At 38.4% G+C, this 24,033-nt stretch overlaps 1 protein-coding gene across 12 annotated transcripts in view; it reads left to right on the top strand.

The window, feature by feature from the left end:
- ELAPOR2 (endosome-lysosome associated apoptosis and autophagy regulator family member 2) overlaps nucleotides 1–24,033 on the top strand; it is a 745,385-nt gene that overhangs the window by 98,028 nt on the left and 623,324 nt on the right. For all 12 annotated transcript variants that reach the window (XR_014246402.1, XR_014246403.1, XR_014246404.1 and 9 more), the window contains exons 3-6: nucleotides 11,023–11,218; nucleotides 17,411–17,558; nucleotides 20,360–20,446; nucleotides 22,984–23,089. Coding sequence is in view for 1 of the 12 variants with exons in the window: in XM_082398228.1 (XP_082254354.1) it covers nucleotides 11,023–11,218; nucleotides 17,411–17,558; nucleotides 20,360–20,446; nucleotides 22,984–23,089 (537 nt within the window). In the remaining 11 variants the exon portion in view is untranslated. The remainder of the gene's footprint in view (nucleotides 1–11,022; nucleotides 11,219–17,410; nucleotides 17,559–20,359; nucleotides 20,447–22,983; nucleotides 23,090–24,033) is intronic.

Below are 24,033 nucleotides of genomic sequence, written 5' to 3'. Positions count from 1 at the left end.
GCCGTACGTGTTAATTTTCTGAGGATCTCTGAGGCGAACCCTGAAAGAAGGTGTTCACGCACTCGATGAAGCAGAGTGGCGTTTGAGGCAGAGGAAACGCCGGCAGAGGTGCAACTTAGAGGCAGCACTGGGTTTTCCTGGGGGCTCTGGGAGGTCTGGGAGGATGGCACTCAGGGAGAATGTGAGCAGGGACAGAGATTCTGACAGATCTCATAGGCTCAGTGTGTTACACCAAGGACTTTAACCTGGAGACGGCTATTCGCAGGTGTTTGAGGGCTTTAAATGGAACGATAAATGTAATCTATAGTGCCCGGAGTCATAATTATATAATAATATAACAGTGAAAATAACAATAAAATGTATAATAGCCAATCTTTACTTGCTGTATGTCAGGCAGAGCTGTAAATGCTTTACAGGTATTCAGTCAAACCCGGTCATCCCAACAACCTTGTGAAGGAGGCACTGGGATACCTCCCACAGGTAGGTCAAAGGCAGAACTGGGATTTGGAACTGAGCAGTCTGCCTCCTGGGTCCGTGTTCTTAACCCCTGTGTTGTCGTGCCTCTTTGGACAGGACTACAGTGTTTGTTGAACAAGTTGTTAGGCCCCTTCTTGAGGCATTGTGGTCACCTTACATTTACCTCTTGATAGAAATATGATGCAAATCTCCTATAGGTAAGTGGAGTTTTTAAAAGATGGCCTCTAAAGGCTCCGATATATTGCTTGGGGGTTTATTTTAATTGATTACTGACCTGCTTATAGATTTTATTCTTAATTGTGTCTATTTTTCTGAAAGGTAAGGGAATAACGTTCTGAATTTAAGGCACATTTGTGTTATATCCTCAAATACAATGAGGATATAACTGCTTATATCCTGGCTTAGCGTTTTTTTTTTTTTTTCTGTGTCTAGAAAACTGTTGGTGCTTGATAACATATAGTATGCATTCATTATCTAACATGTATTAGAAAAATATCGGTATTTTTTCAACTACAGAAATTCTTAATTTAGAATAGAGTCCTGTTTCATTCTTCCCAAGAGGAGAGGAGCCGTCATCCTCTCCTGGATCCTAAGGCAGCTGCAAACACTGGGATATTTGTTGATTGAATAACCTTGGTGCCATCAAATTAGAGACTGCCTTCGGTGTTTCGTTTCCATAGGTGAAACACGGAGATCTAATCAGAGTAGTAAAACTTTATTCTACCTATGAAAGGACAGAAACATTTTGTCCTCAGTAGGCTTAGTTTGGGATGTTGACGCATCATATTCCAGGTGGGAAGAGTGTTGGAGTTAAATCTGCTCAGCAACACGCGAGTGGTGGATGAAAGGCAGCAACGCATGAGATTGTTACGATAACAGATCAGAAACAGGCTTTACATCAACTGTGTCTGATGGGAGCTATGGTCAAGGGAGCTTCTTTGAAAAAAAGTGTTTTATGAGGAGATGAGAGAACTCAGCCCTCAAAACGGCAAAATCAAGGGCAGAGAAACTATCAGGAAGTACAGGGTGACCGACACTTTCTAAGGAAGAGGAAAAGTTCAGGATGATAAGAATCAAAGTGGTGGGACAAAATTGGAAGTTGAGAAAACTGATTTCACAGATGCATCGCTCTTCCCTCTTTGGTGACCTCATCAAATACTCTCAACATTTTCCTTCCCCTGACCTTCGCTGTTAGATTTTTTTTCCTCATAAACCTTGTGTCATCCTGTGTTCGATGAACTGGAATTTGTCGTCTTCCCCATCAAACACTGAAGTCAAGAAGCCACAATAAAATACATTTGTGGGTTTTTTTTTTTTAAAGATGGAATCTACCTTAGTTAGCTTTTGCTTGTAAAAAAGATGGGAAATTTTAATCTAGGCTCCACTAATTTAATGGGGATTATAGCGGTGGTGTTACCTGGATCAGTTTTCTATGTAACACCAGGAGTTGGTGATATTTTTTGGGGGGTGGGGAGGAGGGGGAGCAGGTATTCTGGCTGATGAGTCTTCTCTGCAAAGCGCAGTGACTGTCACACCATCCTAGCTGTTAGGGTTCTGTGAGGACCCATTCGCTGGAAAGAATGTTAGAGGTGAGAATTCATTTTCAGAGATGGAGAGGCAGTCCTCTGACTGAATATTCTTTTCAGAGAACAGTGAATTAGAGAACATTGGCCAGAGTGGTTTGTATTAATGTACTGCTTTGTATGTCTCCTGTCTCCCTTTCATTTTTGAAAAATGAGAGGTGAAAATTATTTTTTCTCCCTTCTCTGTCAAGGAATTTCACAAATCTGAACTTACAAACATCTCCGTGGCCCCCATCTTCATCCCCAAGTCTTAATGGAAAGTTAAAGGTGGTTATTGGTAGCATCAGGCTTTAAGAATTCGGTTCTGATCATTTAACTGTGCCACTTCAGACTCTGCACGGCAGCTTGTGTGTTAACTCCACGTGTGACCAGGCAGCCCTGCTGGAACTAGAACTCACGTCTTTTGACTTCTGGGGCAGAGGTATGTTTTTTGAATGCTATTCGTCTTTACTTCAAATACGAACAGTGGATTTTTCTTAGCTTAGCTATAATAAAATCTTTTGGCTCCCTGGTACTGCAGGGAGTCTATTTATTAGGTAGAGAGTCATAGGAGTCATGAGACTCATAGATAGTGAGTCTGCCTGTGGTGACTGTAGAAAAGTTGAACTAAGATGCTCTAGGTCACACAGATGAGGAAACTTGGCATCCATATTGGGAGGGTTTGTACCAGGTGATCTCGAAAGTCCCTTTTGGTCATTCTGATAGTTTTAAGTGTTATTACACATCATAATTTACTCATTCTATGATCACATCATGCCTCATATTCCATCACCTGTGAATTAGAGTGGAGTAGACCAATATAGCTCCTCAGTGCTCATGAATATTTACTCCTCATAGGAACACTGCAGTGTCTGCTGCTGTTAGAATTTGCATAGTGTTACCTTCTGTTATTCTCTTCCAACCTTACCTTGAACATGGCAGACAGGTGATGCACTCACAATCAGCCTGCATTGCTGCCTTGTGGATTTTGACAAGAAAAACACACGACAAATAAAATCTCAATGAGACAGAACAAAGATTCCCTTCAGCCAAGGGGAAGAAATGCCTTCAGTGAATAAGAACATTAGGAAGAAATGGCCTCTTTTTCTTTTTCTTTTTCTTTTTAAAAAAGTTTTATTGAAGTAGAGCTGATGTACAGCGTTGTGCCATTCTCTGCTCTACAGCAAAGCAGCTCAGTTACACGTGTATGTAATATGTGTATAATATGTGTGAATTTTTAAAATATTCTTCTCCATTATGATTTATCACAGGATACTGAATATAATTTCCTGTGCTATACATTAGGCTCTTGTTGTTTATTCATTCTAAATGTAATAGTTTGCATCTACCAGCCCCAAACTCCCAGTCCATCCCTCTCCCTCCGCCCACCCCCCTTGGCAACCACAAGTCTGTTCTCTATGAGTCTGTTTCCATTTTGTAGGTCGGTTCATTTGTGTCATATTTTAGATTCCACATATAAGTGATATCACATGGTATTTGTCTTTCTGACTTACTTCACTTAGTATGATCATCTCTAGTTGCATCCATGTTGCTGCAAATGGCATTATTTTGTTCTTTTTTATGGCTGAGTAGTATTCCATTGTATATATGCACTACATCTTCTTTATCCATTCATCTGTCGATGGACATTTAGGTTGTTTCCATGTTTTGGCTATTGTGAACAGTGCTGCAACGAACATAAGGGTGTATGTATCTTTTTGAATAGTTTTGTCTGGGTATATTCCCAGGAGTGGGATTGCTGGATCATAAGAAATGGCCTCTTTTAATGTACTGTTTTGGAGTCTTCCTGTCTCACTTTCATTTTTGTAAAATGAGAGAAATTATTTTTCTTCTTTAAGAATTTCGCAAATAAGAACTTAGAAAAGAAAATGTCTGAGCATTCTCCTTTTCACTGGCACTGAGGGAGGAAGAGCAGCCGAGATTTGCTGGATTGAAGCCGATGTTCACCTTCTTTTTAATACTTTTTTTTTTTTAGTTAATTTATTTATCTTTGGCTGTGTTGGGTATTCGTTTCTGTGTGAGGGCTTTCTCCAGCTGCGGCGAGCGGGGGCCACTCTTCATCGCGGTGCGCGGGCCTCTCACTGTTGCGGCCTCTCCCGTTGTGGAGCACGGGCTCCAGACGCGCAGGCTCAGTAGTTGTGGCGCACGGGCTTAGTTGCTCCGTGGCATGTGGGATCTTCCCAGACGAGGGCTCGAACCCGCGTCCCCTGCATCGGCAGGCAGACTCTCAACCACTGTGCCACCAGGGAAGCCCCCACCTTCTTTTTAGATGCCATTTCTTACTTCCTTTTTGTTTTCTGTGGGAAGAATTATAAACCTGGTGGACAGTTGAAGCTTTAGTTATCTGATAATGATAATTGATTGGCTAAATGATTGATGAAGGTAAAATTTATCATTTTTGAGACCCACAATCTGTGCATTATTTTCCCTGTTTGTACCTTCCTTAATGGCCGTGAATAATAGTAATAGTTGGAAGAGTGTTCTTCTTGTATATTCAGTAATGACAATGCCTGCAGCTTTAACCTTGTTTTATTTATCTTATGTAAATGAAATGAGACAATTGAAGAAAATAGATGTATTGGCTCATCTTAATTCTGGAATTGATTTAATTATTTCCCAATAAATATATGTAACTATTTTTTATTTAGCTATTAACTTAGGTTAACAGATATGATAGTTTTACAGTGAATTTATCTTAGTGAAATGTAAATTCAGTCTATTTTGAGGAAGATAAGTCTAGACTAGACTAGACTAGATGCTCCATGAGAGTAGGGACTATTTCCATCTTACTCACCAAAATACCCTTGGTGCCTAGTGTTTGCCTACTAAATACTAGATAAGAAATATCTGTTGAGTGACATAGTGTGATTCCCATATACTTACCTGTAATGAGAGTGCATAGGCTCCCTATACCATCAGCATCTCATTGAACAAGTAAACTGAAAATTTTATTACTGCTTCTTATTGCTGTTTACTGTTTAGAAAAGAAATTTTAGTAATAACTTTGAATGAAAGTAGCAAAAATGGATGAATTATGAATAAAGGTAATTGATAGCCATCATCTTCCATGGCATAGCCATCGTCTTCCATAGCATGAGGTCTCTGAAGGAAGAAAAGCAACACTAAGAGGTCCTTGTGATGAAAAGATTAAAAATAGATGTTCTTTATTGTTAGGCATAAATCATAGATGATAATCAGCATATAAATGATTCAATTCAGAGACTATTATTTGGTACATTGTACGGGGTGGTTGCATGATGATAGTAAAGCTTTAAATTTTCATGTCATATTTTATTCTCAGAGTGGTTTTCAGTTTCTCATAGGACCACAAACAGTCCTGTGAAGGAGGAGGGGAAAGCCGTGTCATCCTTGGAATGTGAATGCATGGAGGCAAGGAGGGTTAAGTAAGTTGCCCAGCCATTTGCTGGTGGGGGACAGATGGATATAAATGTTTTTTTCCACACCTGCATATTTCTATCTTTATAGTAGTATATAGTATATATACTCTATAGTATATATATTATGTATAGTAGAGTATATATAGTTCTCCTAGAAGAGAACATAGGCAAAACATTCTCTGACATAAATTGTAGCATTGTTTTCTTAGGTCAGTCTCCCAAAGCAATAGAAATAAAAGTAAAAATAAACAAATGGGACATAATCAAACGTATAAGCTTTTGCAGAGCAAGGGAAACTATAAACAAAAGGAAAAGACAACCTATGGACTGGGAGAAAATATTTGCAAATGATGCGACAGACAAGAGTTTAATTTCCAAAATATGCAAATAGTTCATACATCTCAATAACAAAAAAACAAATAACCCAATCAAAAAATGGGCGGAAGATCTAAACAGACATTTCTCCAAAGAAGACATCCAGGTGGCCACTAGGCACATGAAAACATGTTCAACATGGCTAATTGTTAGAGAAATGCAAATCAAAACTACAGTGGGTACCACCTCACACCAGTCAGAATAGCCATCATTAAAAAGTCTACAAATAACAAATGCTAGAGAGGGTGTGGAGAAAAGAGAACCCTCCTACACTGTCGGTGGGAATGTAAATTGGTACAGCCAATATGGAGAACAGTATGGAGGTTCCTTAAAAAACTGAAAATAGAGTTGCCATATGATCCAGCAGTCCCAGTTCTGGGCATACATCTGGAGAAAATTATAATTCAAGAAGACACATGCACCCCAGTGTTCACTGCAGCACTACTTACAGTAGCCAGGACATGGGAGCCACCTAAATGTACATGGACAGATGAATGGATAAAGAAGATGTGATCCAAATATACAATGGAATATTACTCAGCCATAAAAAAGAATGAAATAATGCCATTTGCAGCTACATGGATGGACCTAGAGATTATCATACTAAGTGAAGTAAGTCAGAGAGAAAGACAAATACCATACATCTCATATCCCTTACATATGGAATCTAAACTATGACACAAATGAACTTATTTATAAAACAGAAACAGACTCACAGACATAGAAAACAAATTTACGGTTACCAAAGGCAAAAGGGGGTGAGGAAGGAATAAATTAGGAGTTTGGGATTAGCAGATACAAACTGCTATATATGAAATAGATAACCAGCAAGGTCCTACTGTATAGCACAGGGAACTATATTCAATATCCTATAATAAACCATAATGGAAAAGAATATGAAAAAGAATATGTATATATATGTATAACTGAGTCACTTTGCTGTACACCAGACACTAACACAACATTGTAAATCAACTATATTATAATTTAAAAAAGTCTTATGTTGTACTGTAAGCAAATTTGAATGAAGAGTATAGTCCTTAAGATTATAAAAACCCTTCTAATTCAACTAAAAACCAAAGGTCAAGAAAGCAGTGTCAAAGTAGAAAGTAGATGTGGTTAGGACAGAAGGTATAAGAAAAGGAAAAGCTGGTCCTCGTTGGTGCCTGCCTGAAGAGGTCGGTAGGGCCGTGTTGACATCATCTCATGGAGTAAATTGTGTTTAATAAGAACGTGTGGCTCTTCCTTTCCTTTGACATGTGGCTCTAGAGCTGGCTTCCAGGGTGGAAAAAAAGATTGAGGAGGAGGTGATAATTAAAATACAAAAAGCTGTAGACTGTTTAGCTTCTCTGTATTACTAAAGGCCCTATACCTATTCAACTAACTTTGACCATGTAATTATTCTAAAGAGATGTAAAATCATCAGTCCAGTGGCAGAATTCTGATTGTTCCAGACCCCTGAATTGTATTATTAATAATTGCAGCTAACAATTATTATGTGCTTTATGTCAGGCACAGTGCTAAATGTTTTATATGGAATATCTCATTTACTCCCAAAACTCTTGGAGATAGATATTACTATTATTTTCCTTTTATAGGTGTGGACATTGAGGCGTATGGAAGTTAGTAACTTGCTAAAATATTTCGTAAATGTGTGTGTTTCAGCTATAATATATTAAAAATTTCATAAGATACCTGGGGGTAGGGAATTGTTATTGCTTTATAATGCACATGAATATTTTTTAACAGTTCAAGACAGCAAATGAAGAAAGATGTGAAATATAATAATGAATTAATTTGACATTACTTGCCCTTTTGGCATTGATTATAATATTGCTTGAATTGAATTTTCTTGGGACGTGAGCTTTGGAATCAGAGAGCTAAATTTGAATATCATCTTTGCCACTTGTTAATTGGATAATTTTCTTTTTTTTTTTTGGATAATTTTCTAATAGGGTTATTTAAATGTACTGTGCATCAATTTCTGCTTCTGGCGAATGGGCATAGTATCTTTCTCCTTCACAGGTCTATTAAAACACATCAATCCTGATTATTCATGGATTCCATATTTGCAAATTTACCTACCTTAAAAAATTTATTTGTAACTCTCAAATCAGTCCATGTAATACTTTCACTGTCATTTGCAGACATGTACAGAGCAGTAAAAATGAGTCACCTGACCATGTGGTCCCAGCTGAGGTTGAAGACGGTGACAGGCTGCCTCCTTATTTCATTTCGCATACTACCAACAATGTCGTTTGCACAGTCTATTGAATGCCTTTTTTTTTTTCATTCTTATGCCTTTTATTGGTGATCTTACTGTTTAAAATAGTGCTGAAGTGCTGGCTAGTGATCCTAAGTGCAAGAAGGCTGTTCCTTGCCTTTTGGAGAAAATTCACTTGTTAAATAAGCTTAGTTCAAGTATAAGTATTAGTGCCGTTGGCCATAAGTTTAATGTTAATGAATCAACAATGTATTTTAAATAAGATGTTTTCTGGCTGAAAAACCCATAAAACAAGATATTGATGAAGATGATACTGTGACTTGTTGATGAAGATATTGTGACTAGAGAATCATAGGAGCCTAAGCCTGTATTTTCCCCAGGAGCAATGGTTCATTATTTGCCAGTTTAGTTTTCACGATAACTTTGTATAACTACTGTGAGTAAAAAGAATTGACTGTGTTATACTCAATACATTTACTGTTAACGTTATCTCTCAGTTTTCCTTCTGACCTTAGAGAAATACCTCCGAAAGAGTTGGCGATATTCTTAATGACTTTAAAGGCCAATGGACACTCTCTGAAATAATACAAACACAATCATCTCCTTTTTAGAGTCTAGGGTCCCTTTTAACAACTTATCATAAAAAGTTACTTCTTACTATTTAAGTTAAAAGTTTGGTTTTGGACACTAGACTAAACTGTCTTCAAAGATAACTTTGTTTTATCAGAAAGTAAATATTTTCAGTTTGGCAGGCAGTGCAGTCTCTCTCACAGCTATTCACCTCTGCCACTGCGGTGTGAGAGTAGCTATAGACAATATGTATATGAACGGTTATGACTGTGTTTCAATAAAACTTTATTTACAAAAACAGGTAGCAGGCTGGATTTGGCCTGTGAGCTCTAGTTTGCTGACCCTTGATTTAGTGTAATGTGGGCTCTTGGTTTATGGTATTGTTTATCAGTTTGCTAGAAGACCTATTAACCATAAAAAGTAAAATAAATTTTTTTCTATAACTGTTTCTTTCTTGGTATGTTGTAGTGATCATAATCACGTATTGTGAGCATTTATTAAAGGCAAGGCACTGTGCTAACCACTTTATACTATTTTTTAGTTTCTCATTATAGCTCTATCAGGCAGCACTATGATTATTATATTATTTTTTCAGAGATAGAAACTGAGACCCGGAGAGGTGACGTATCTCACTCAAGGTCACAGATTTAGGGAGTGGTACAACTTGACCCCAAGGTAGTTTTTTTTTTTTTTAAAAAGCTTTGGGTTTGTTTGTTTGTTTGTTTGTTTATTTATTTATTTATTTATTTATGGCTGTGTTGGGTCTTCGTTTCTGTGCGAGGGCTTTCTCTAGTTGCGGCGAGTGGGGGCCACTCTTCATCGCGGTGCGCGGGCCTCTCACTATCGCGGCCTCTCTTGTTGCGGAGCACAGGCTCCAGAAGCACAGGCTCAGTAGTTGTGGCTCACGGGCCTAGTTGCTCCGTGGCATGTGGGATCTTCCCAGACCAGGGCTTGAACCCGTGTCCCCTGCATTGGCAGGCAGATTCTCAACCACTGCGCCACCAGGGAAGCCCCCCAAGGTACTTTTGACCTTATAGCCAGCATATAGTGATCCTAAGTGCAAGAAGGCTGTCCCTTGCCTTTTGGAGAAAATTCACTTGTTAAATAAGCTTAGTTAAATAAGCTTGCCTAACCTTTCCTTATTTTCTGATGTTCTGCTAATTTAGGGATGTTGATTTGAGGGTTAGAAATTCATTGTACAGCATCTTAAGCTTTTCTGAAGAAAAACATTTATTCAGTGGATAAGTAAGTAGATGAGTGTGGGTTTTAGCTCTATTGCTTTAATTCGTTTTTTCAAAATTAGCTTGTTTTATTTCTTGTTACGTTTCCAAATGTATTCTAAAAGGGAGTTTACCTAAATGTGAAGTTTTGCTGCTTCGCTCTCTGCTGGGAGATTTGTTTTTCTTCATTGGATAATTTAGAGGTCTTCTTTTGTTCTTGTTTCTTTAATATCCTGATTAAAGGATTAGAAAGCTCTTTGCTACGTTTGAGTGACTAATACTGCTCTGAGCACCGAGCCACACTCTTGGGGGACATAGATTTGCATTTGCTGAATGAATAATACCTTAGCGGCAGAATTGCCGTCTTTCCTATAACTGTGTCAGCTGTCCTGCGCATTTCCTGTGGCTGCTGTTTTCTGGTTCTAGTTCTGAACATTAGCACAGAACTTGACATAAGTAAAAAGGAGGAGGTTGTGGAAATGACTCAGTGGGAGTCGTGAATAGTGAAAACATGGATTCATGGTGGAGATACTTGTTTGGCTATTGCATGTGAAGCACTACCCTCTCATTATCCCCTTTATGTTTATGTCACTCACTGGTTCAGCCTTTTATTTGCACTCAGTATTTGCCCGGTACAATTAGGAATTCAAAAATAATGATCCCTGCTTTCTGGAAGCTTGAAGTCTCACATCAATTGATAAGTGATATCTATCTATCCATCCATCCGTCTGTCTATCTTTAAGGGGGGGTATTATGAGGAGAGTATTGTAGGAGCACAGAGAGAGGCACAGTTGACTGCCTGGTGGGGTAAGGCCCCATCTTCTGTTCTGAAGAGGGTCGTTTTTTGGCTTACGAACGGGAGTTTTCCAGGTGAGCAGGTGCGTTGGTCAGTATCTCAGAAGAAAGACCACAGCGGCAAGAAAGAGGTTGAAATATTCTGGGAGTGATAAGAATTTTGTTATGGTTGGAAGAGAATGGGTCAAGGGATGAGCCTGGTAAAATAGGTCGGGGTCAGACTGTGAAGTGCATGTAGTGATAAGGGAGACTTTGGAAAGCTTTAATTAGGGTGTGACCTGATCAGAGCCTTATAAAAATAATGCTGGTGACAGTGTGAAGGGGAGGAAATTGATGGGGGGTGTGATGACTAATGGATTATACATTCTTCTGCCTTCCAGCTTTCTCCTGTGCTTCTGGGGAGTATCTAGAAATGAAGAACCAGGTATGCAGTAAGTGTGGTGAAGGCACCTACTCCTTGGGCAGTGGCATCAAATTTGATGAATGGGATGAATTGCCGGCAGGATTTTCCAACGTTGCTACATTCATGGATACTGTGGTCGGCCCTTCTGACAGCAGGCCAGATGGCTGTAACAAGTAAGAATCCAAAGGAGCCTTGAGAAGGGTGTGGTTGCTCTTTTTCAGAAAGGTGTTGAGGATAATCTTGGTAGTGATTGGGATTATAGATAAACTAATTGCAAATAGTCACAGTTTTTTTGAACAGTCCTCATGAATAATGTAGCTGAACTTTCATGAGGTTAAAATAGTTGCTCTTAGGACATAATAGATACTGTATGCAAAAAATTCAATAAAGCTATTAAGAAAACAAATTAATTTTCTAATAATACATTTATAACTATACTAAAGTCAGTGGTGTTTCTACAAACCCTTCTCTAATTTTAATGAATAACTTCAATGTTTTTTCTTTTCCCCTGAGAGGAAAAATGTATAACCTTCATTTTGACACTTGAGTGTCTCCGGTTACAGAGTGGGTTAAACACCTAAAGTAGAAAACACCTTTACTTAATTTCCACCTTTTTAATAGGAGATTATTAGGTTTGCCTGTGACAACATTGCAGGAATCATAAACTGTTTTGAAAAAATACAAAATGTTTATCTTTGGGCTGTTACCCTTCCTGTTTTCTTGTATTGACTATGTAACATTCCCCTATCACGTGGCCATGTTTAGGAGAATTTAACTTTAGGCCTCGGGCTACCTTCTGACAAGGATGGTTTCTCACGACTCAGTATTTTTACCGTGAGCTAAAGATGCTGGGGAATTATTTAGCTGTGATAACAGATGTGTTTGCTTCTCCCTCCTTCCTACCTTCCCTCCATTCCCCCTTGCTTTATATAGCTGTCTCTCTCTCTGCCAGGTGACATTTTTACTCTTCTGATAACAGTCATTTCATCACGTAGGGTTGTGACGTTAGATAGCATTAACAGAATTGTTATATCGAATAATTCTAACTATATATAAAATGTATATGTGTGTATATATACATGTTTGTATATACATGTACACACATACATAACACTGTATATATGTACACACATACATACACTGTTGACCCGTGAACGTTGTGGGAGTTATGGGTGCCGATCCTCCTTTGAGTTGAAAATCCACTTATAACTTAACAGTTGGCTTTCTGTATCCACCCTTCGGCATCTGGCGGATTCAACCAACCATGGATCAAGTAGTACTGTAATGTGTCTTTAGTGAAAATAATCTGCGTATAACTGGACCCATGCAGTTCAAACCCCTGATGTATATTTATGTACATACACACACACACACAAGCATCCCCTGCTTTTCCAAAGGTTGCTTTATATCATTTCGCTTTTATGAAAAACCTATATTAGTACCTGTTTTTGCTAACCAAAAGAAATCTGAAGAGGATTTTCGTTTTTATAAAAAAAAAAAAAAAAGGGCAGAAAGCAAAAATACTGTTCAGCATTGGTTTTGCAGCAAGGGGGGCTGTCATAGCGGCAGTGTGCACCATGGGCAGTGAGAGTGGCACCACCAAGCTCTTTCCTGGAACTACATGCAGCATCTCAGCATCAAGCCACCGTAACTTTGAACTGTGTTCTGGGATCTATGCTTTATCTTGATTTATTTTGTAAATCCATTAGCAAGATGTGTCCTAAGGTAATTGCTTCTTTGCTTTGCGCCATTTCAGCTTACAAAAGGTTTCGTAGGAACACTGTACTTTTGTGTAACGGGGGAAACGTGTGTGTGTATAATTTAATTCAATTTTTTAAAATAAAAGAGTTCCTTAGAGGAAGGTACTAGTAGGGTGTTATGAGACCTCAGATCTTTGTCTTGGTGGGCAGGAGGTATTGATGTGGCTTCTTTTTCTAATTCCAGTAAACTTGGAATTGTTTATTCATTAAAGAGATTGAATGATAAGCAGAAATTTTTCAGTGTATTGAGTATAACTGTCTCAGTGTAAATTTCAGCCTGTTACTTTTTTGCTTATCTCCCTTCCTGCCTCCCTCCTTTTTTCCTTTCTTCCTTTTTTCGGTCCACCCAATCTTGTATTCTTTTTACTTCTTTTTAGTTGCTTGGGTCATATGGAAAGATGTTCATTGACCTTTATAAGAAACTGACTAAGAGCTTTTCAAAATGGTTGTAGCATTAGAGTCCAGCAGTGCGTTTGAATTCTAGTTGTTGTACACATTTACCAACATTTGTATTGTCAAGTCTTGTTTTATTTTAGTCTTTCTAAGTGTGTGTATGAGAAATAATATCTCCTTGTGGTTTTCATTTGCCTTCCCCTTCTTTATAAAGGTGTTGAGCACTATTCATATGTCTGTCCATTGTCCATATGTTTTCTGCGTGTGTGTGTGTGTGTGTGTGTGTGTGTGTGTGTGTGTGTGTGTTAAGCGTCAAAATGTTTTACCCATTTGCTATTTTTGGGGGGTCACTTTATTATTGAGCTGTAGGAGTTCTTTGTGTATGCTAGACATGAGATCATGTCATGAATATATTTATATAATATTTAACATATAATATACACATATGCATGCAGAAATACATGTATGTGTGTGTAATAGTTCCTTCTGTCTGTAGCTTTTGCCTTTTCATTTTCTCAGTGGTGTCCTATGATAAACAAAACTTTAACTTTTGAAAAAGTACAATTTATCAGTGTTTTCTGTTATGGTTAGTGTTTTTATATCTTCAGATATCTTACAAAGGCCACAAATTACAATATCTATTCTTAAAGTGTTATTAGCATTATTATTGTACTTTTATATAATATGTAAGTTTTATGTAATACGTAAAGTTTTACACCAGTGTAGTTCCCTTTACACCCTCATCTTTAGCTATGATTATATATTATATTTAGCAACACATTATAAACCCAATAATACAATGAAATGTTTTAAAAAGAATCAATTGATGGGACTTCCCTAGTGGTGCAATGGTTAAGAATCTGCCTGCCAGTGCAGGGGACACGGGTTCGAGCCCTGGTCTGGGAAGATCCCACATATTGCGGAGCAACTAAGCCTGTGCGCCACAACTAGTGAGCCTGTGCTCTAGAGCCCGCGAGCCACAACTACTGAAGCCTGTGTGCCTAGAGCCTGTGCTCCACAACAAGAGAAGCCACCGCAATGAGAAGCCCGCGCACCGCAATGAAGAGTAGCCCCTGCTCGCCACAACTAGAGAAAGCCTACGTGCAGCAACGAAGACCCAACGCAGCCAAAAATAAATAAATTAATTTAAAAAAATCAATTGTTTTTTAAAAAACTTAAGAGATAAAAATATGCTTATCTACATATTTACCATTATTGGTGCTCTTTCCTCCTGTATATAGGTTGGCATGTTTATCCAGTATTATTATTTTCATCCTGTAAAATTTTCTTTATCATTTCTTGTAATGCAGGTCTGCTGCTCACAAATTCTCTCAGCTTTTTTTTGTTTAACCTAAAAATATCTTTATTTTAGCATCAGTTTTGAAGAATATTTTGTTGGACGTATGACTCTGGGCTTTTACTTTTCTCTTTCCATGCTTTAAAGATGTTCCATTACCTCTGAATCTCTCCCTTGTTTGTGATAAAAAAATTAGCTGTATTTTGTATGGTTAGTTCCCTTCTATGTAATGTGTTTTTACTTCCCTGACTACTTATAAAATGTTCTCTATATCTTTGCTGTTCAACAGTTTGACTGTGATGGTGTGGTTTTCTTTGTATTTACTCTGCTTGAAGTTCACTGAGCTTCTTGAATATGTAGGTTGATATTGTCACCAAATTTGGGAATTATGTTAACCACTGTTTCACCAATAACGTTTTTCTGCCCCTTTCTCTCCCTCTTTTCCTTCTATGATTCCAGTTACATGTATGTTAGGCCACTTGGTGTTGTCCAAAAGTCACTGAGCTTCTATTTTTTTTCCAATATTTTTCTCTTAGACTTCAGATTACGTAGTTTCTATTGCTGTGTCATTGACTATTTCTTTTTCAGTCTCAAACTTGATCTTAAGCTCATCTGTTGAATTTTCAATTTCATGTATTGTAATTTTCAGTTCTAGAATTTCCATTTAGTTTTAAGAATGGTTTTATTTCCCTTAAAATAGTTGAGATTCCTCATCCCTTCACGCACTGTATTTATCTTTTATTTCATATTGTTGATTATATTTTGAAGAGCTGTCTTAAATACTTGTCTGTTTCTTTTGTTTTATTTTTTTAAATAAATTTATTTATTAATTTTTGGCTGCGTTGGGTCTTCGTTGCTACACATGGGCTTTCTCTAGTTGCGACGAGTGGGGGCTGCTTTTCGTTCTGGTGCACAGGCTTCTCATTGCCATGGCTTCTCTTGTTGCGGAGCATGGGCTCTAGGCATGTGGGCTTCAGTAGTTGTGGCACGTGGGCTCAGTAGTTGTGGCTCGTGGGCTTCGTTGCTCTGCGGCATGTGGGATCTTCCTGGACCAGGGCTCGAACCCGTGTCCCCTGCATTGACAGGCGGATTCTTAACCACTGTACCACGAGGGAAGCCCCTGTCTGTTTCTTTTGATTATCTTTTTTCTCAATTAAGGGTCATACTTTCCCAATTCTTTGCATTCCTAGTAAATTTTTATTGTATCTTGGGCATCATGAATGTTAAGATGTAGGGAATGTGGATTATTTTTTTCTTTCATTTAAAAGGTGTTGGATTTTGTTCTGGAAGGCAGTTTATTTACGAGAAGAATGCCTTGATCTCGTCAGGTCTGGTTTTAAAATTTTTTTTTTAGAGTGGCTCAATATTGGTTTCACACTTAGTTCTAGGTCATGGTCTTTACTCTAGGGCAAGAGTTGGGCACACTGTGGCCTGTGGGCTCTCCCTCGGTTTTTGTAAGTAAAGTTATATTGGAACATAGTGCACTCATTTATTTATATATTGTCTGGCTGCTTTTGAACTACAGTGGCCTAGTTAAGCATTGCAGGAGAGACCAGATGGTTCATAAAGCCAAAATTATTAACTCTCTGGCCCTTCATGAAAAAGTTTGCTGATACGTAATATAGGGCATGGCCCTTATTCCTGAAGTATGGGAATTCTGGAATCTCAGATGAATGTCCAATGGGATTATTAAGTTTTCTCCTTTCTGGCTGGCCTGGAGCTCTAGCGACTCCCATAAAAGTGACCTTCTCTGATTATGTCTTAGCTTTGCAATGGCTGTTCGCTGGTAGGCCTGCCCACTCCAGACCCAAGCCTGGACCTTCAGAGAAACTCCATATGGACTTTTGGAGCCCTGTTTTCTCTGCATCTCAGGCCTGAAAATTCTAGTTGTTTCAGCTGTCCCAAACATTCATCCCTGGTCCTTGGCTCAGTGAGACCACTGTGCTCTGCTTGGGTGCTATCTCCCAGTGCCATGGTCTGGAAAGTGTCCTGAAGAATGAGGTCAGGGTCAATTTGGGCTTTGTCTCATGTGTTTTCGTGCTGTCAAGAATCTCAGTCCTGCACTGCCTATTGTCAATGCCTGAACATGGCTCACGTGTTTTGTTTAGTTTACTAGATTGTTAAAGAAAAGGGCAAATCTAATACCAATTAGTGAGTCATGTTGGGATGTGGAAGTCTCAGTCTTTCATTCAAATTTTTTTTTTCTGTTAGTAAAAAGAAAGTAATTTGCCAAAATCTCACTTATCATCCAGATAGAAAGTTAAGTTTGAAGAGAAGGATAATAAGTTGTGCTGTCATACAGTTTGGTTGGAAATTTTTTCTGGCCCAAAAGTTGGCACGTGACTCATTATTGTTTAATCTAAGAATTAGCTTATGGTTAGATTTACAACCCAACTTTTGTTCACTAGTGTATTTTCTTAATATTTCATTTTATTTTTTAGATAAAATTTCCAATCAGACTTTTACCCCTATTATGTATTATGACACTGTGATCTATATTTTATTTAGGTTCACTTTAAATTGGATTTTTCTAGGACGATATCTTCTCTCATAATCAAGGAACCCCTGCATTCCCCTGCCAAGTATATGTTTATAAATAAAACTTTAGATATTGTTTGAGAGAATAACTCCATCTAAGACAACTGGAATTAGTGATCATCTGTTTAGCAATCAAATTTTCGGTGAAAAATAGCAGTTACATAGCAGCTTGATTGTATAACCATACCACCATTTAGGAAGTCATGTGCCACAAGCAACGAACCTTTTTCCAGCAATGATGTTGGCTTGTGAGTTCCACATGAGCTTCAGACTCCTCTGCTGTGCTTTGTCGATGGAACCGCTTTGAAATCTCAGTTACAGAACTTGTGGAAAAAGAGGTTTCTGAATGCTGACGTGAAATGGTTTTGTTTCCACAGCTCTTCCTGGGTCCCTCGTGGAAATTACATAGAGTCCAATCGTGATGACTGTACGGTATCCTTGATCTACGCTGTGCACCTCAAGAAGTCGGGCTATGTTTTCTTTGAGTACCAGTATGTGGACAACAACATCTTCTTTGAGTTCTTTGTAAGGGCTTTTATCTTCTAGAATTCACTTTTTAAAGGACATTCATATAAAATTTCTCTTAATCATTTGTTCCCATTCCGTTGTATGCCTCCTTGGTTTTTGTGTTAACTGAAACTTTCAATATGAAAAGAAGTGTTATTTTTTTGTCTCTAATATTTTCTGGTTAATATTGTTTCTTTAACTTTGAGCTCTCACCTTGTAGAGTAACATTGGGCTTGTTTTCCTTTTGGATGTGATTATTAGGAGACCATTTGGTGGAGACTTTTTGTGTGACAGATATTTTCCCCAAGATTCATTAAAATGTTTTTTATAGCTACAGATGCTACTTTGTTTAAAAATATGTTTTTACCAATTTTAGTTTTTGTTTAAAAGCCTTTTTTTCTCTTTCCAATTTCAAATATTTGAGTTATTTAAGTGTATTCATGGGCAGTTAGGAATGTCTGTGTGTTTCTGATTCTGCTGGTTTTGTACAATCCAATGGAATCAATGGATGAGATAGTTGATGTCTCTGACAGGAGATTAAATAACATTACAGAATATAGGAAAAAACAGTAGTCTAACAGAATGGGCTGTTACCATGAAAATTATTTAACTATTTATATAAACTGTATCTAATCTTGCAAATAGTTGTTGTGGCAGTGACTCAGATACTTGAGAAAAACTTTTCAGATTGACTTCTTAAACCAAAAAAAAGTGTGTGTTGTTCAGGCAGCTGGGAAAATATCTTGTAAATGTTTCTGTGGTCCAGATTTCAGGAATAAATGTACTGATAATGCTAAAACAAATTTATATTGCTCTTGATAATGGAAATTTCTAAATCAAAAATTTGCTAGGAAGAGATATTTTCCACGAAGGTATGAGCCTTAGACTCAAAGTCAGGAGATTCTGGCTCAGGTCCCAACTCTGCAATTGCTGGTTGTGTGTTATTGGACAATTAAGTTAACTTTCTAGCCCTCAGCATTCCTTTTTGTAAAGTGGATTGTAGACAAGACCTTTTAAGGAGCCTCCCAGCTCTAATATCCTTTGATGAGTTTAAGACGTTAAGCAATATTCAAACAGATTGGGTTTTTAAGTTGCATTTTGTTTGTAAGATACTTCTCAGACGGAGTGATTCCCTATTCCATTGGACATTTTTGCAATATTACTAAAATAAAGTTAAGAAGCAAGATAATTGTATAATTGTTAGACTCAGCATTTAGTTTTGTGTTGTCCATTAAGTCCTTTGAGAGTTGTCAGTAAAGGTACTCTTAAGGCATGAAATTTCATTACTTCCTCTCAATGATACCTTTGTTCTTCTGGATATGGACTGAAAAGGGATGGTGAGTTCATGTTCCTTCTTTTACTGATGTTTCAGCCTTATAGGTTGCAGTTTATTGACTCAGAGGGTCAACACCTTACGGCCATCCTGCAAAATGGTTAGTGGAAAGGAAATGTCTGAAGACTGAAAGATACAGATGCACCTGTGAACAATTCATAATTGAAAGCAGTAAAGTATTTAATTTTAGGAGTCTGGGAGTTTCATTCAGCTCTCCCCTCCACACACACTTTTTTTTTTTTTTTTTTAAATGATGAAACTGAAATCTGGAGAGAATAAATGATTAGACCAAGGTTATACCTTTACTGGTTACTTTTAGAATAACAGGAGAACTCAGATCTGTAGAATGCCAGTAGAATGTCATGATAATGCATGATGTCTGATATCAGCTGAAAAAAACCTTTCAGTTTTTCTAAACATTGACCACCAAAGGTATATTCAGGGTTCCTATCTTTTTAAAAATGGCTTACCACTTGCATTAGGGTTGTCATTATGCTTATAATATAAATATGACATTTGAATTCAGTTAAAGCAGAGGTCCTCAGGAGCAGTACCAGTATTGTCTGGTATTTGGCTGTTGCAAGGATCTGTTTTCTAGTTAGTAAGTCTTTAGGAAATAACTCGTATGGAAAAGATTTTAATGCTATCTGTGAAATTAGTCAGGGGGATGAATGAAGTGGAAAAATGATTTAGAGAAGAGAGAAATAGCCATTTGGGCAGAAGTATAGTTGATGAGATGTTATTTTAACCCTACCCTGTTGCTCACTGTTACGCAAGACTGTAAAGATGGCCAAATTTTTGATGTCTAGGTATTCTTCACAGGCCTGGAAGAGTATGTGCCAACTCCTAGGTATTTTGGAAGAATTGCCTGAAAAGCACAAAGTGTTTGGTGCTAAAGATATTAGCTGTATTCATTTGAACTGGCATAGAATATCATTAACATCTGTCCCCAAATACCAGCTGGGGGCTTTGACTTTGGCTGTAACCACTTACCTGTACACATTTGGGTTAAGTCCCGGGGAAAGGAAGACAAAGCAGATTTCATTTATTTATTAATTTAAAAATTTAACGGCCCCAAATCTTATAAAAATAAACTTTATTTTTATACTTTCGGGCCTGAATGGTGAATGCAAGCTTTTACATTTTTGTGATGACTTTTTCCCCTTTATGTGGATTTTCAGTGTTAGCTCTCTCTTCCTCTGCCTCTGACGCTCCTGCTTACCACCCCCTCCACTGCCCCCGCCTTCTTAGTGGCCTAGTCTTTTTGTTACAGTAATGAGGATGGTTTACTTAGAACTGCTAACTCATATGCAGTTGTCACATAGGCTCCAGAGGTCTTGGTACGTTTACTTGTTGAGAATTACTCATGGCCATTGTTTTGTAGACCTTGAAAGAAGCTCTTGCAGCCTGTCCTGTGCTGAGTAACAAATTTAATTAAAGCCATCATTCAAGAAGCTTTACGGGGGCCCTTGTGTTTACTCCACAGATTCAAAATGATCAGTGCCAGGAGATGGACACCACTGCTGACAAGTGGGTAAAACTCACCGACAGTGGAGCATGGGGCTCTCATTCTGTAAGTCTCTCTCTGTCCCCCTCCTCCTCCCAACAGCCCCATCCTTCTCCTTCCTTCCTTTTCCCAACCTTTTATTTTTTTTTAAGTTTATTTTAAGAAAAAAAAGATCAAAATTGTTTTTTAATTTAGATACTTCTAGTTAGCAAAGAAATTGTCCCTAAGTTTCATGGACTCAGGCTCTTTGTAGTATTGTTTTCCTGCCTTTCTCTTTCTTCGCTCCCTCTTCCTTCTCTTTCCCATCACACTCCAACTCTCCTCCTTTTAAAAGGGGCAGTAATAGGAAGTAAGTCTGCTCAAAACTAATATACAGAACCTCTGAGTATGTAAGTTTACAGATGTGGCAATCACATGAAAGAGAATCAGTGACTCTTGGCATTGGAAGGATCCTTGAGTTTCTTTCATCCAACTTTCTCCGCAGTCTCCCCAACAAATGATTTTCAAGCTTGTCTTCTTGGGAACTGTGCTGACCCCATTGTTGGACAGCTCTGCGTATTACAAAATTCATCCATGTCTGGAGCTGAAACCTGCTTTCTCTCTATCTATTCATCACCCACTGTTCAAAGTTCTACCCTTTCTGCTTGTGTCTGGTAGACTAACTACTTACTTCTTTAAGGACAACTCTAAGTGCTTGAAGGCAATTATCAGGTAACACAGTCTCTGAATCTATTATTATTTGAGGCCTTTGGAGTGAGACATGGATTTAAAATCTAACTTTGGTTTACAGTAGTTGTGTTTCTTTAGGCAATTGGCTTCGTCTCTTTGATAGTTCATAAGAGAAATGGGACCAATCTTGCAGAGTTAAATGAGATGATACATGGGGAGGGCTTAGTGTGGTGCCTGCAGTGTAGATTGGACACTGTTTCAATAAGTGACCGCCCATCCTTGCCTTTGTGTTGTAGTAGGTACCTCATCCTTTTTTGTTTTTTTGAATTTTTTTTTTTTTCTGCATTGGGTATTTTTTGCTGCACGTGGGCTTTCTCTAGTTGCGGCGAGCAGGGGGCTACTCTTCCTTGTGGTGGGCGGGCTTCTCACTACGGTGGCTTTTCTTGTTGTGGAGCATGGGTTCTAGGTGTGCGTGCTTCAGTAGTTGCAGCACACAGGCTCAGTAGTTGTGGTTCGTGGGCTGTAGAGCGCAGGCCTAGTAGTTGTGGCGCACGGGCTTAGTTGCTCCGTGGCATGTGGGACCTTCCCGGCCCAGGGATTGAACCTGTGTCCCCTGCATTGGCAGGTGGATTCTTAACCAGTGTGCCAACAGGGAAGTCCAGGTACCTCATTCTTGAGTGATTAATATGACGCACCCTTTAAGAGTACTTTTTTGATCTGTTTGCCTGGAAGTGATATTAGTGCCACTTAAGATCCATTCATCTAAGCATTCAGTCCTCTGGGCTTTGAAGGTACAAGTAACCCTTGGCAAGAAATATGCTTTCTTCACTTACAAAGACCTAACACAAAAGGAAAGTACTTAACACACTACTTCTCTGAATCTCTGGCAGGGTGAAGTAGTCAGATATATTTTAATTTTATACTGCTTGAATTTGGCCAGCCAGAGACTGCATAGAAGAGTAGCGTGGCAAATGAGAAAGCAAGGCACCCTTTACATTAGTTTACTTGACTAAATCAGCGTGAAATTGATCAGAAAAGTAGTTTGATTTATAAATATAAAAATGTTCTGGTGGCAAAGGAAGCAAATATTAGACATGGTATCATTTAAGTTCTGGAGTCATAGAGTTAAATCGGGTTATTCTATAAGAATAGTCCTATTTTTCTCTTGTTGCTGTTGCAGTGTTTTTTGTTAAATAATTTTAAAATGAAGCAAACTCATTCTGTTACCTTTTTGTTTTCAGAGCCCAAAGATCTACTTATGAATAGTGGCAGCCAATCAATATGTAATTGGGCTAAGTGCCTTTCACTGTCTAAAATGAGTCCCTTTTAAATATAAACCAGGGCTTCCCTGGTGGCGCAGTGGTTGAGAGTCTGCCTGCCAATGCAGGGGACACGGGTTCGAGCCCTGGTCTGGGAAGATCCCACATGCCGCGGAGCAACTAGGCCCGTGAGCCACAACTACTGAGCCTGCGCGTCTGGAGCCTGTGCTCCGCAACAAGAGAGGCCGCGATAGTGAGAGGCCTGCGCACCGCGATGAAGAGTGGCCCCCACTTGCTGCAACTAGAGAAAGCCCTCGCACAGAAACGAAGACCCAACACAGCCATAAATAAATAAATAAATAATTAAAAAAAAAAAAAAAAAAAAAATATAAACCAAGACTTCATGCAAATGATTGGAAAAGCATTTTATCTTTTATCATGCTTGAAGAATTTTCTTTTCCTTTTATCATTACTATATTTTGGGGGTTGGCAAACTATTTTTTTTTAGAATTGAAGCAGAGCTTAGGTCTCAATTAACAGTAGATTTAAATTCGTGGGTTCCAAATAATGGTGTTTCATTATAATGCATTGAAAAGTGTATAATAGATTAGCTTCCACATATGGTTGGAGGTAGCATCGTTTATCTGACCTGAGTCTCTTGTGTTCCCTTTATAGGTAATGTTGAAATCCGGCACAAACATACTGTACTGGAGAACTACAGGCATCCTTATGGGTTCCAAGGCAGTCAAGCCAGTGTTGGTAAAAAATATCACAATTGAAGGTATTTCACAGCAGTCTGCTCTGGTAGTCACCTGTCACATTTAATAGTTAGTTAAAATATTGATTACTTTGTTGGTTTTGCTGGCTCACGGGGATATAGGACAGAAATTAATAGGTTAGACATCATACAGGCCTAGAGACCCTGGTTTTATTCTTGGCAAATTGACTGGGATTTTTTTTTTTTTTTCCTATCCCTAAACTGAATTATTTAATCTGTGTGGAAAAAGTAAACATAATGACAATTGTAGGTGTCTTTAAATGAAAGAAAATAATATTTATTAATAAGATCCTACTATTCATTCGAGAAGTCTCTATTGTGCTGGCATAGTGCTTATTCAGGTCACCACTATATCCCTAAAAATAACAGTGAAATAAATACCTTGGCCTGACTGTCTCCTACACCTTTTGCCTCTCTGAACCAGCTGTGCATTTTCTGGCTCAGGAGAGTAGCCAGTAAACCCTGGTGTGGTTCATTCTCAATTAGGGCTACTTTTAATTAAAGCAGTTGATTCTCCTTTATTAAAGTTTGGCTTAACGTTTTAGTATGTTCTAGGTACACTTGTTCCTGTGACGCTAACTCATTAGTCATAGGGACATCTGCTGGCAAAGGCTGGAATTACAAGCCAGAAGAAAAGTCGAGCCTTTCCCAGGGTCCCTTAGGTCTTGTCAGTTACGTAGTGAACAGTGGAGAAAAAGGGAGCAGGTGGCCACAAAGATGAGAGAATGGTATAGAATTGGAGGGAGCCTTCGAGTTTATGCCACTTCTGATTAGTGGAGTTGTCTTTTGACAGCTGAATTTATACATTGACTGTATACCTCTATCAAGTCTGAATCTCTTGTTGAAGTGTTTGCTCCACTTATATGTTCAATTCAGTATCCAGCCCAGTTCCTTGCACATAGTAAATATGTTTTTGGTGTTGAATTAATGGGATATAAAAGGCCTGG

This window comes from Balaenoptera borealis, assembly GCF_965194805.1.
Source record: "Balaenoptera borealis genome assembly, chromosome: 7".
NCBI classification, from domain to species: Eukaryota; Metazoa; Chordata; class Mammalia; order Artiodactyla; family Balaenopteridae; genus Balaenoptera; species Balaenoptera borealis.
The sequence above is the reverse complement of the archived record's forward strand: the minus strand, read 5'-3'. Positions and strand labels throughout refer to the sequence as shown.